This window comes from Myripristis murdjan, chromosome 18, assembly GCF_902150065.1.
Source record: "Myripristis murdjan chromosome 18, fMyrMur1.1, whole genome shotgun sequence".
Taxonomy (NCBI): domain Eukaryota; kingdom Metazoa; phylum Chordata; class Actinopteri; order Holocentriformes; family Holocentridae; genus Myripristis; species Myripristis murdjan.
In genome coordinates this window covers 1,844,865-1,859,217 of record NC_043997.1, presented here as the reverse complement: position 1 = coordinate 1,859,217, position 14,353 = coordinate 1,844,865, and the positions used below count along the sequence as shown (strand labels likewise).

Sequence of the window (14,353 nt, the reverse complement as noted above, 5' to 3'; positions counted from 1 at the left end):
TTTGACCTGGATCGGGTTTCTGTGAAAGCAGCCGATCCGTCAGACCGATCCTTCCCCCTTAAATCTTCGCGACACGGGCTACGTCAAAAACCCCTTCTTCTGCTGTTTCTTCTTCTTCTGCTGTTTCTTTTTTGTTGTTGTTGATGGTTGGCAGCTGGGTGCATTACTGCCCCCCCTCTGTTGGAGGGTGAACCACAGCTCTCAGTCAGGTGTGTTGGTTCTGTTCTCACTGCAGACGAATCGCTCCGGGGCTCGAGAGGAAGCGAGCTGAGACCAGCCCGTCCAGGCGATCTCAGTCTGCTTGTTTTGTCCCGCATCCGAGAGCGAGCGCTGTGTTCACACGTGTCCAAACGAACCGATCTTTGGGGGGAAACGCTCCCTGTTTCGGAACAACTGCTCGAAACGAGACAAGTCTGAATACACCCTGAGACAGCCTGTCCACGCCGTCCGGGTGGTGCTGACGTGGTTCCACTGCAGAACTCAGCGACTGACACAAAACACAGTCGGAAATCCGATTTGAGAGTCCAGACTGAGACACGCCCGTGGAAATCTACATGGAATCACATTTCAAATGACCTACAGATGTGGGTTGGATCCGATTGTGAAAAAATCTAATTTAACATGTTTTGTTTGTTTGTTTGTTTGTTTGTTTGTTTGTTTGTTTTCGTCTGTCCAGACATTCTAAAGTCAATCTGAACACAATCTGGATATGCTGAAATGTCATATGTGCTGTACCAGTGGCCTTGACTCTGTAAAACCCTGGGATATCACTTTACCAAATAAGATCCATGCATGTTGGTGACAATAGTTTGTAACACCGTTGGTCCAACTAAAAATCCTAAACATTTCTAAAAGAGACCGTCTGTACATGAGGGCTGCCACGGTTTTGAAACTCGATGTGCAAAGATCCTGTTCGAGCTTCAGGCAGTTTCTCTAATAACTTTATACACACACACTACCGGGGTTGTGGTTTCATCTCGTTCATGGTTTGGTGTGCAGGGATGTGTTCTGTTATGGAGGACAGGATTTACAGCTTGTTGACCTCATAGACACAGAAGCCATTTTGAAAAGTCAAGCTGGGAAACTCATCGTGGGAGATCTACATCTATAGCCTCATTTCTTCGTACACACAAATCTAATAGTGAGATTAATGAGCTGTTTCAGGAACAACGGCAACAACAACACAGAGTTTAGGAGGACGTTCGCCTACTCGCTAGTAAAGTACCAGCTAGGTAATGTGGATAGGCTCTGGAAACTAAGATTGACTTCTGTTTTCTTGCCAGTTATTTTAAAAAGTGCACAGCTGTAGGCTACACATATTCACAGTTTGACATCCAAGCAGTTCAGAAAATGAGGGGATCTGCTGAGCTTACATTAACAGCCCTCGGTTGTACATGATCCAAAAGTCCAGTGAGCAGGTCTGCATCTCAGCAAAGAGGCATCGCTTACTTTTTCCATTTCTTTTTTTTTTTTTTTTTTTTTTTGCCATCAGACAGATTCGATTTTAATTTTAAGTCCATCCACGCAGAATGTGTTTTTCCATCAGTGGAGTGGAACCACACGTCAGAGGTGCCCGCTACAGCATCACTTCTTCAAATAAACTGTTTCCATCAGTGTGTATCATGTTGTCTCGTTGTTGACATGCCGAGAGCTTTCGTTCAGGTTTTCTTGTGCACAAATTCAACGTTCACACGAAAACAGGCGGAGGGAAACCCCACCACGGCTGCTGCTGTTGTCATTTCAGTATTTTAAGATCTAAATTGTCACAGTAGCATGAACATAACAGCAGTGTGTATGCTATAAATGTGTGTTTGTGTGTGTGTGTGTGTGTGCGCTCACATGTGCTTCCTTATCTTCATCTGTCCCAGAGAGCTGTTTATTACCAGTCAGATTTTATTTACAGTCTTGTTCCACTTCATACTGTAACATCATGTGAACAACAGTCACTATGTCTGGTTCTGATGTGTGAGTTTGTGTGTGTGTGTGTGTGTGTGTGTGTGTGTGTGTGTGTGTGTGTGCGTGTGTGTGTGTGTGCGCAGATGAAGATGACAACACCACAGTCTTCCTCTTGCTGTGCTCCCTGTGTGGCTCTGAAGGACAGATGTCCTCGACCGCAGGGCCTCCTCAACCTGGTCATCACCAAGGGTACAGCTCTGTGTGTGTGTGTGTGTGTGTGTGTATTTTGGGTAACTGCTTTTTGGGTATCTGCACCTTTTAGTAGTTTTGGGGTAGTGTTTTAGGGTAGGGTAGGTATTTAGGGTAGTTTTCTGTAATTTTTCAATCACTTTGGGGTATTTTGAATACTTTTGGGTAACAGTTTTAGACCTTTTGGATACTTTTGAATAATATTTCTGGACACTTTTTGGTACTTTGACTAACTGAGAACTTTATGGTACCTTTGGATATTATTTGGTAACATTTCACTTTTTGGATATTTAAGGATCATTTTTAGTACCTTAACACTTTCAGGGAACCTTTTGATGATGACTGTCTGAGGGCTTTGTGGAACTTTTGGATACATTGGGGTAACTGTTTGAGGGCATTGGGTACTTAGAGTACTTTGTGGTAACTGAGGACTTTTGCATACTTTTGGGTATTGAAGTCTCTGGGGTCATTTTGGGTACTTGGAGTAACTGAAGCCTTTGGGGTCCATTTGGGTACTTGGGGTAACTGAAGCCTTTGAGGTCCTTTCGGGTTCTTTAGGATAACTGAGGCCTTTGAGGTCCTTTTGGGTACTTGGGGTAACTGAGGCCTTTGGGGTCCTTTCAGGTACTTGGGGTAATTGAGGCCTTTGGAGTCCATTTTGGTACTTGGGGTAACTGAAGCCTTTGGGGTCCTTTTGGGTATTTGGGGTAACTGAGGCCTTTGGGGTCCTTTTAGGTACTTTGGGTAACTGAGGCCTTTGGGGTCTTTTTGGGTACTTTGGGTAACTGAGGCCTTAGGGGTACTTTTTGGTTCTTTAAGGTAACTGAAGCCTTTGGGGTACTTTTGGGTACTTGGGGTAACTGAGGCATTTGGGGTCCTTTAGGGTAATTTTTTAAGATCTTTGGGTGTCTTTTGGATAAAGTTTATGGCACTTGGGGTACTTTGAGAGTCCTTTGAAATAACCTTCTCAGGTTCCTTTGGGTACTTTGGGGTACTAACTGTTTGGGGAATTTGGGGTATTTTGGGGGTCCTTCTAGGCAATTTGTAGGACCAGCAGAAATAACACTAATTAATACAAACAGGCAGTAATGATTGATAATCAGCCTGTAACGCTGCGTTAACGATGTTTTCCAGCGTGTCTGTTCGCTCTGCTGTTCGGCGTCGTCTGGTCCATAACAGGAAGTGAGTGTCTGCCGGGTGGGAACCTCTTTGGCATCGTCATTCTCTTCATCTGTGCCGTGCTGGGAGGGAAACTGGTGGGAATGATCCAGTTTCCCACGCTGCCCCCCTTCCCCCCTCTGCTGGGTAATCTAATCTAATCTAACAGAGTCTAGTCTAATACAATCCAGTATAATCTGACTGAAATACCTTTTTATTTAGTATTTTTTCTTTGTTCTGTTTGTATGCATGTGTGTATGACTGTGTTCATGTGTGTGTGTGTGTGTGTGTGTGTGTGTGTGTGTGTGTGTGTGTGTGTGTGTGTGTGTGTGCAGGCATGCTGATTGCAGGTCTGGTGCTGCGTAACGTTCCCTATGTAACCGACGCCGTCTACATCGACACCGAATGGTCTGCAGCGCTGAGGAACATCGCACTCGCCATCATCCTGACCAGAGCAGGGCTGGGCCTCGACCCCTCGGTGCACACACACACACACACACACACACACACACACACACACATTTATACACACAGAGAAACATACACACGTCAGAATGCCTAACAATTAATAAATGATATTGTCGCTCTACTGTTTGCATGCATGTATGTGTGTGTGTGTTTGTGTGTGTGTGTGTGTGTGTGTGTGTGTGTGTGTGTGTGTGTAGGCGCTGAGTCGTCTCAAGGCGGTGTGTGTACGTGTTGCAATCGGACCCTGCATGGTGGAGGCCTGTGTAGTCGCTGTGGTTTCCCACTTCCTGCTTGGTCTGCCCTGGGTGTGGGGCTTCATACTGGGGTGGGACACACACACACACACACACACACACACTTGCTTTAACCGTACTATACACAATTATATATAGGTGAGTAAATTTCTGTTTCGAAACAGAGTCTACCCTTCTCCCTCCCGTGTGTGTGTGTGTGTGTGTGTGTGTTTGTGTGTGTGTGTGTGGTTGTGTGTGTGTGTGTGTGTGTGTAGTTTTGTCCTGGCCGCAGTGTCTCCGGCGGTCGTCGTCCCGTCCATGTTGCTGCTGCAGAAAGAGGGATACGGAGTGGAGAAGGTACAACTACAACCCACCGCTGTAAAAATGCACACGTTCTCTAAGAAGCTTTGAGGCTTTAGAAACAGAGCGACAGCGACATCTGGTGGTCTGCACGAATTACAGCAGCCACTCAGCCTGGAGTCAGCTGATGAGATACTGTTATAACACTGCTATGCCTTTTCCACCAACAAACAACCTGCTTCTGTTCTAGTTTGAACACCAAATTGTGAATCTGTCTTTGCACTTAGATTATTTACCAAACAGAAAGCATGCGTACACGTCTATAAATAAAAAAAAAATTTACACACTCTTCATCTTGCATGTACTCAGATGGGGTCACTGCCATGCCGTGGTCATGCTCTTCCAGAGGATTTACCTCACTGTGCAACATGCACCACTGATGATGCAACGGTCCCACTCCAACACTGGTTGAAACGCGGCCCGGGTTCCTCAGTTTGCGCCTCAGTTCTTGAACCGAACCGATTTGTGAACCTGAACTTTTTTGGTGGAAAACATACAGCTGCACATACCATATCTACAGACGTAAACCCAATTCTTTACCTTACTAGGGAAAATCGAAATGTCAGATTATTCCCAGTCACTTGTGAAGACGAACAGGAATTGAGACAGTTGTTTTTAGCGGGTTAAACAAGGAGCGGGATACCTCCTAAACCTTCAGATCAGCTGAACCATCTCTGGAGCTTCAGTGAGTTTCGAAGCTTCAGACGACATCGGTCAAGTGACGATCGTGGTTCGACACGAGCTCTGACACAAAGTGGTTGGATTCACCAGCGTGAAGCGCGCTCAGATGCCTCAGTATCGAACATCCCGGCTCAGATTTTCTGTGATGCTCTGAGATTTTTAACGTTCCAAAGTGTTCTGCGTTGTTCTCCAGGGAATTCCAACTCTGCTGATGGCTGCTGGAAGCTTTGATGACATTTTGGCCATTACGGGCTTCTCTACCTGCCTGGGAGTCGCTTTCTCTACAGGTGAGGTCACACACACACACACACACACACACACACACACACAATTTCAATCATTATCTTTGCTAACTGTCAGGTCATCTTTTATAACTCCTACTAATTTCAGGTCATTTCTTTCATTTCTCATTTCCTTTCCCCCCATGTTTTTGAGAGAAATCAACCAATTAGCTCAGGTTTTAAAGGGTTACATGTTTGAGAACGGCTTTCAGAAACATTTAAACACCCTAAATCTGTCACTGATCCCGGTGTCAAAGGGTAAACAGATCATTTCCACAAAAACACAGGTCGTTCAGTGAGCCTGTATTAGCTTCCGTTCAAAAAGGGTAGCATTCGAGAGGATGTCGGCGTCTTGGTTTTAGGCCGAAGTGCACACGGCGTTCCTTCGGCCCCGTGCACCTGGCGGCTCTGGGGCCATGCAGGAAGTGTTTTGTGCAGCTCAGACGCAGCGTGCAGGTCAGCGCGCTGCAGGTGACACTTCATAAATGAGTCAGCCAGCCTGTTTGGTGAGAGGCAAGGGAAAGATGTGTCATTTAACCTTTTAAATGCATAAGTGACTGGAAAATGCACTGATCCGTAAGTGGGTCAAAGATGACCGCTATTAGAGTCAGTGTATTTTTCACTAATCAACATGAGCATCAGCATCTACCTCTGTCGTGTTGCTCTGCTCTCGCTACAAAACACCCATCAAACAAATAATAATGCTGACAGGCTGTTTTGAATAACACCATACAATAAAGCTGTTACTACTACAAACTAGCTAACGTAGGTACACGTTGTTAGCTGGTTATCCAGAAGGGCTGATTTGTTGATTAAAGAAAATACTTAAACAACCTGTCGTCATAAATGTGCAATGTTATACGACTGTTGTCAATTTAGTGTCCTGAAAGCATTCTGGCAGTAAAAAGCTGTGTATAATATTGATGATATGATATAATATCTAAAAAAAAAAAAAAAAAATACTGTGTAAAACAGTTTTGGTAAGTGGTTACACTCTGGACAGTGAACAGGCTTTACACTTGTTCTCATAAGATTCCACAGGAAATGCATTCGGGTCATTTTTGAACCACTCATGGAAACTTTGAGTCATAATGTAAAATATCTGTTATCTTTGAAAGGACAAAAAGTAAATAAGAAATTTAAAAGAACAAGACAAGGATTTTTGAGGAACACTAAGAACGTGAAAAGATGAAATGTTTTCATCGAAAAGAAGCAACACGGGTGATTTTTGTCCAACCTCTGCATCTAGAGGTTAAACAGCACAGTGGGTGTGAATGGAAATGAGAACTGATGACAAAATGTATATAGGAGTTTTTGCTTCTCAACCCAAAACCAGTTCAGACTCATATAATAATATTAAATTATTCCAGTGTTATCCCAACATTCACGCTGTGGAAGGCCTGGAGAGGAGAAACCAGCCAGCTGCTCTGCTGGCGCCTGGAGACGAGGGTTAACAGCCGAGTGTGTGGTTGAAACAGCAGATGTGTGTGTGTGTGTGTGTGCTTGCCCCAGGCTGCAGATGTGTGTGTGATGGTGTTTCTTTCCTGTTTCCTGTGTCACGGCCGGGCGTCACGCTGTTTATGTTCCCCCGCTGTGTTTCCGCTGCAGGTTCGACGTGGATGAACATCCTTAAAGGTCTGCTGGAGGTGGTGGGCGGCATGGTGGCCGGGCTGATCCTGGGTCTGTTCATATGCTGCTTCCCCAGCAAAGACCAGGCATGTTTGTTTTTTTTTTGTTCTCTGTGTTGTTTGTCTGGTTTCTGTCTTTCTGATCGCCATGTTTACGTTTCTGTTTCTCTGTGGGTTTCTCCTGCAGGAGGATCTGGTGCTGAGGAGGACCATCATGTTACTGGGTCTCTCCATATTTTCTGTCTTCTTCAGTCACGTCATCGGTTTTGCCGGAGCCGGCGGTCTCTCCACGCTGGTGCTCGCCTTCCTGGCTGCTCTGGGCTGGAAGGCCGACAAGGTAACACGGCTTTTAATCTGGATTAAACAAAAACTAGCTGTGTTCTCACCACACCAGAAACACTTAAATCTGGATTAAACACAAGGCAACACTGTTCACATCACACCAGAAACACTTTAGTATGGATGAAGTGCAAGACAACTGTGTTTTCACTGCACCAGAATCAGCTAAATCTGGATTAAACAAAGGGAAGCTTTGTTTACATAACACTATACGCATGCTAATCTGAATTAAACACAGAACTGATCTGTTCACTACCCCCCAGAACCATTTTAATCTGGTTCACATCATGATAGAATCACTTTAATCTAGATTAAATACAAGATACTGTGTTCTCATCACACCAGAACAACTTTATTCTGGATTAAATACAAGATAACTTTGTATTACATCACATCAGACACATGCTAATCTGATTTAAACACAAGATTTCCCTGTTCACACTACCCCACTGAATCATTTTAATCTGGATTAAACATTAAACACAGAAGAGCTGACACACTTTAATCCAGATCAGAGACTAGATAGTCACCGTCTCAAAACTGGAATAAACACGAGGTAGCTGTTTACATCACACCTGAAACACTTTGATAACAAGGTAACTACGTAAACAGAATCACGTTAATCTGGATTATCTGGTTTCTCCAGGCCCCCGTGGCGGCTATGGTGGGCCGGTCCTGGGACGTCTTCCAGCCCCTCCTCTTCGGCCTGATTGGATCAGAGATCACCATAGCAACCCTCAGCCCCAGCACTGTGGGTAAGAGCTTTAAGCTGTGATTGCCTCGGTCAACTCATTGTGGGCGGGGCCAATGACTCTGATGTCATTAGTGAAGCGATCTGCAGCTACAACAGAACAGATTTCTGACCGTGACAGAAGTCATGGTTTTATTTTGCCTCTAAGAAACTTGAGTCGGTTTGGTGAGTTCAAGCGGCCCTGATGCAAAATTAATACCAAAAAAAAAAACAACAACAAAACAACAGAAAACAAAGACATGTTCAGGTTGTCTCCTCAGCTCCAGCAGTGGGTGCAGCCGTTCTCCAAGCTTCATTTTCCAGATATCATGTAAATAAAATGTCTGGAATCACCTTCTAACTGTTGTTAGATAATAATTAATAGAAATTCATCTTCTCACACACCTGGTGAGGCATGAAGAAACAGAAAGGTAAATTATCTTTTATCTTTTTATCTTATTATAAGGACAAAATATCATTTTTAACATAAAATGGGACAAAACATTACTTTAACATCAAGGTAAAGTATGACCTGACTCTGATCTGACCCTCTGAACTGAACTGAGATCAGCTGGTATGATGAAATTACAGCAAGAAACAGGCTCCATTAGAGTGTGAAGACCTCTCGTTATAATGAGTTAATGAGATGATAATGAGCGTATGATTGGCCCAGGTGGATCAGTGGATGAGGACGTCCCACACGCCTGACTTCGAGGAAACTTTATTTAAAACCTGTTTCAGAGGAACGAGGAGGCGAGGACGGTCACTTCCTGTGGCTGCAGGCGTGTTGAACAACCACACCACCCGCCTCTTCCTCTGTTTACTGTCAGCATGGAGGAACCACAAAACACTTCACTTCCTGTGTGTGTGTGTGTGTGTGTGTGTGTGTGTGTGTGTATGTGTGTGTGTGCAGGCCTGGGGCTGGCCTGTATCAGCATCGGTCTGGTGATCCGGCTGCTCGTCACCTTCCTGCTGGTTCACTTCGGAGGATTCAACCTGAAGGAGAAGCTCTTCATCTCTGTGGCCTGGCTGCCCAAAGCCACCGTACAGGTGTGTGTGTGTGTGTGTGTGCCTGTGTGTGTACGCAAGGTGGTGGCTTATGTGTGTGTGTGTGTTGCAAGCCGCATTTGAGCATGTATTGTAAATGTATGTGTGTGCAGGGTGTGTGTGTGTGTGTGTGTGTGTGGGTGGGTGCAGAGGGGGGTAAATTACACATAACATGTTTAATGCTGTGTGTGTGTGTGTGTGTGTGTGTGTGTGTGTGTACCATCCACATTAGTACATTAATGTTCTTTGTGCAGTAATGTGTGCATTAGTTCATTCATACACATTAATCATCATCATCTTTGTCATCTTTAAATGTCCCCTTTCAAAATAAAGTGACGCCTTTCAGAAACATGGAAACAAGGCAGTGAGCGAATCAGCAAGACATGACCAGAAAAATAGAAAATAAATGAAATAAAAGAAAATATTTTAAATTGAAGGAATTGAAAAAAAAAATACAAAAAAATTTACAAAACAATGTCATAATTCATGGGAAAATTACCCCCCCCCCCCCCCCCCCCCCAAAAAGCTAAAAACAAAAAAAAAAAAAGTACTCAAGTGAATTTTTTTAAATGGCGAAATAATACGTTTCAAAATAAAAGCATGCCTACAGCCTCCTGGGTCTCAAACAGTTATAGATTTTCCTTGGTTTGAATTTTCTACTAAACTACACATTAATGCAACGCTGTTTAGCTGCTGGGAGGTCTGGGATGTCAGACTTTTCCTGCAGCACCTGAACGCAGCACTGAGACAGCTGACCAAAACACTGGAAATCAGCTCCTGATTAGTTTGTCTCTAATGTGCATATTACTACATTAATGTTCTGAATATACACAGCTCTAATGTGTGTGTGTGTGTGTGTGTGTGTGCCCGACTGCATATTTGTGTGTGTGTGTGTGTGTGTGTGTAAGTGCATCTCTCTCTTCCTTCCATGCCTTGTTTCTGTTTTCTCCTTCGTTCCCTTTTTACTTCCTCTGTGGGCCTCTGTGTGTTTGTCTGTGTGTGTGTGTGTGTGTGTGTGTGTGTGTGTGTGTGTGTGTCTGTGTGTTTGTGTGTGTGTGTGTGTGTGTGTGTGTGTGTGTGTGTGTGTGTCAGGCTGCCATCGGCTCCAAGGCGCTGGACATGGCGAGGGAAGAGGGCGACGAGCAGCTGATAAAGTTCGGTCTGGATGTGCTGACGCTCGCCGTCCTGGCCATCCTGACCACGGCTCCTATTGGAGCGCTGGGCATCGGCCTGGCGGGGCCCCGCCTCCTGAAACGACAGGTCAAAGGTCAGCACGCACACACACACACACACACACACATACACATGCAGACTGACAGACGTGTGTAAGCATGCCGCTGCCTTTCTTCAGTTTTTCTTTCTTTCCTTACAAACCTGAAAGAAAGAAAGGCAGAGTTAAAAGAGAGAGAGGTGCGTTTGTTTTTCATTAATGAAAGACAGAGCAAGAATGAGCAAGAATGTTTTGAAGTGGTTGACAGAGTAAATACACCCTCTCTCACTCTCTTTTTCTAACCCAGGCATTTCTGGGTTAAGCTAATACACAAGCAGTTGGCACTTTTCTTTTTTTATGCACTTTATTTGTCTGTAATGGTTTATTATTTATTGACGCTTTTAATTTGTAATCTCAGCAGATGAACCGGAGGGCGGGGCCACACCTCCAGACAGCAACGGGATTGGTCAGGAGAAGGTGATCGTCTCCTATGAGAGCAAGTTATGAGGCCTCTGACTGGATGAAAAGCTTTATATTTTAGACCTGAAGCACACGCACATGCCCACGTATGCAGACGACACAGCTCTCGTAGTTGCTGACTGTTTGGTACTAAAATGTCTTTGCTGACTGTTTCTGCGGTTCTTTATCCAACATGCTGACACAAATCGATAAAGGCTTTTAACGGCCGGCCTGCTGCCAGCCAGATCACTAAACCGATCATCTACATGAGAAATAAACGCAGTATCCCAAAACTTTCAGAATCCTTTTTAACAATTTGGACGTCGGCTTGTACGTTCGTTTTTATCATCTGAAAGCGAATGCTGAAATATAAAAAAAAAAGACAGATATGACGTCACACACGGGACATTTCAAACAGCATTTACATAAATAAATCCTCTTGTCAGTGTGGTTTTATATTGCTTTATACTTTTAACGTTTTGCTCACGAGTGTACATATTTGTAAATCGGATGTTTTTATGTCTCAGCGGCGAGTTTGAATTTGATTATCATCTGGAACGCTGCTCAGAGCTCACCCAGCTGTGACGCAGTTTTAGCTTTTCTTAGCAAAATAATCGTTGGAGTTGGAAAGCGGCAGCAGCGTCACCGCGAATAGATGTATTGTGATTTTTTTTTCACCTTGAGATGAATATTTCCATGTTTTACTGCGATGCAAACTGATTTGTAACTCTGTCATGTTTTATGTGCCTTCAATAAAAAGCTCAATAAACAGCTGAGACTGAGATGCCTTGTGTTGTGTACCGAGTTCAGCACACACACACTAACACACACACACACACACACACACACATGGTCACATGGCCACACAGCAGAGCTCATGTTCATGTTTGGATCGAGGACTGTGGCTTCAAACCGCCTGCAGCAACGACCACAAGGACAGACAGACAGCAGCAGCAGTTGCTGTGGTTTTGATGATGTTTTCTACACCATTTACTCTTTTATTTTTAAGAATCATTTTCAGTGGGAGTGTAAAATCAGTTGGCTTGTACAACTGTCATGCATGTTGTGTGTATGCTGTGGCTTTATTCCTGTCGTTTTTGCAAATTGCAAACATGTAAACAGCAGGAAGAGAAGTAAACCACTTGTGAAATACAGAGTGAAGAATAAAGTAGTACGCGTAGCAGTAGTGACACTGCCACAGTGCTCTTTAGCAAGGCATCAAACCAGCAGCTGCTCAGCAGGAGAAAGCTGTGACTAACACCTGTCAGTGGGGTTTTATGGGGGTCATTTGTTTGTTTGAGACGTGGCGGTGGGCGTCACCGATCACAAAACTGCATTTAGCTTCCAAACGAATCAACGAATAGCCGATCGACCTTTCACACCAACCGGCCATGAGGGAGTGTGATGTGGGCGTGGCCTATCCACCTCCAGTAATGGAAACGCTCTACACAGAAAACAGTAAATATTTCCATTCCACATGTGTGTTCCACATTTATTTAGCCTGAGGAGAGAATGTAAATACGTTCCACAGTTTTCACTGTTAATCTGCTAATCTGCTAATCTGCAGCATGGACAGTTTTGGAATAACTGGGTCTGATCACATGGGGGTCCCAGAGACTCTGACCTCGTCTTTGGGGTCCACGGCCCGTTGTGGGGGTCCTGAGCCGCCGGACCACATGACGGAGAAACGGCAGCTCTTCAGAACTGGTGTGCTGTTGTGTGAAGGGCAGGCATGGAAACAGGATGTGGTGTGTGTGTTTACACGTCTGTCTTCCTTTGTCTTCAGTCCCTCTCTCTCTCTCTCTCTCTGTCACAGGAAGTGCTGGTGCTGCAGGTAGGCAGACAGACAGGCAGGCAGACAGACAGACGGTCAGTGAGGCAGCTGCTTACCGACGATGAAGGAAACTCTGTGTCTGCTCTGTAAGTACGACTTCCATAATCATCAAAATTAAAAACCATCATCACCATAAAACCAGTGAGGAGTGATGCACACGGTGAGGAAATCACATTCAGTTCAACATACTTTATTCAGTTTAATGCAGGCGTGAATGAAGTATTTTAAAGTATTAAACTGAATTACTTTTGGTTGATGATTTTGAAAACACGTTGAATCATTCAAGTTTATCAAGTTTCATAAAGTTCTCACAATTTTTATATTTTGTAGCGTGGTTTGAAAAAATATATATATTGGCACTTGTGCACACACACACACACACACACACACACACACACACACACAGTTGTGGTCTGACTCTGACTCTGTTTCAGTGTTGCTGAGCGCGCTGCTGAGCTCTGCCCACGGTCATGGTAAGGTTCACCTCCTCATGGTAATGTGTGTGTGTGTGTGTGTGTGTGTGCGTCGTGTACAGCGGAAAGTTGTGGTGACACACTCCATCACTGTGGAATAAGTCCATTTCTAAATGAGTCCATAACCTGTTTTTAGTATATTAGTGTCCCTCGGTGGTGACAGCATCATTAAAGGAACAGTTCAACTAATTTCACTTCAGCCTGTTTAACCCCTCCTATTATGTTTGGGTTCAGTTTGACCCCATTCAATGTTTAACGTCTCTAAATAACATCATTTTTTAAAGGGCTGTTTAGGTCGTCAACAAAGAAACATAAAGTACCTGACACATAAACTTTGGTAACAATTTTAATTAGAATAATTTTGTGGAGGTTTAAACTTGCTGGGGTCAAATTGAGCCCAAACATAAAAGATGTTCGTACATTTGAACAGAACAGGAGGGTTCAAAGACCCGCCGGTCCACCAGAGGAAAGCGTGTCAACAGTATTCTCAAGGACCCGACTCACACACTGTTCACCGAATACGAACAGAGCCAGCAAAAACAAAAGTAACAGATACAGATTTTCCTTCATACCCACATCAATTACACTATTAAATAAGTGATAACGCAGGATGTGGCTACCAGCTGGGGAACGGGCTTTTCCCAATCGACTGCCTACCTGTGTTCAGGGAAACCGCACACTAATTTAATTTAGTTGTATTTTTATGCTTATATTCTCTACTTCCTAGTGGTGTATGCAATTTTCGTGTGTGCAATTTCTGAACTTTTTTTTTTCTCTGTTTATTTAAGGGGTTTGTGCAATATTGGCTGAGGATGGCAGTGATCACCTGTGAGCTGGACTGTTTCTTGTTGTCTGAAATGTGTACTCGTCTGCAGGGTTTAAATGTTTGGTTTATCCACAACAGCAAGCACTCGTGCCCAAGACAAATTTTCCTCGGGACAATAAAGTTGATTTGATTGACACGTTTTCTCTGAGCTCAGACGAAGGAACTGTGGAACATTTAGGATGCAGATGATTGGTTCTCCTGTGGTTCTGCAGCCAGTCAGCAGCACAGAGCCTCAATGCCAGTGCTAATCTGCTCAGACTCACAGCATTTTACAGCCATGGATTATAATTTCAGTTTATAATCCTGTCTGCAGCAGAAATATGGACAGGAACAGTCCAGTTACTGATCAATATCTGGAATCAAATGGACTGATCAGTTTGGATAAAAGTGATCAAAGTCACCCCTCTCTCTCTCTCTCTCTCTCTCTCTCTCTCTCTCTCTCTCTCTCCCAGTGTCTCTGGCCATCTCTCCCAGCAGGTCT

At 44.2% G+C, this 14,353-nt stretch overlaps 1 protein-coding gene across 1 annotated transcript in view; it reads left to right on the top strand.

Moving 5' to 3' along the window:
• The window catches only part of LOC115376649 (sodium/hydrogen exchanger 9B2), a 12,243-nt gene extending 1,130 nt beyond the window's left edge, over window positions 1-11,113 (top strand). Inside the window, exons 2-13 of the mRNA XM_030076369.1 lie at window positions 2,040-2,145; window positions 3,280-3,450; window positions 3,639-3,781; window positions 3,969-4,096; window positions 4,280-4,361; window positions 5,239-5,332; window positions 6,935-7,041; window positions 7,142-7,291; window positions 7,940-8,048; window positions 8,937-9,073; window positions 10,163-10,337; window positions 10,699-11,113. Coding sequence (XP_029932229.1) covers window positions 2,040-2,145; window positions 3,280-3,450; window positions 3,639-3,781; window positions 3,969-4,096; window positions 4,280-4,361; window positions 5,239-5,332; window positions 6,935-7,041; window positions 7,142-7,291; window positions 7,940-8,048; window positions 8,937-9,073; window positions 10,163-10,337; window positions 10,699-10,787 — 1,491 coding nt within the window. The 3' untranslated portion in view covers window positions 10,788-11,113. The remainder of the gene's footprint in view (window positions 1-2,039; window positions 2,146-3,279; window positions 3,451-3,638; window positions 3,782-3,968; window positions 4,097-4,279; window positions 4,362-5,238; window positions 5,333-6,934; window positions 7,042-7,141; window positions 7,292-7,939; window positions 8,049-8,936; window positions 9,074-10,162; window positions 10,338-10,698) is intronic.
• The last annotated feature ends 3,240 nt before the right edge of the window (window positions 11,114-14,353 follow it).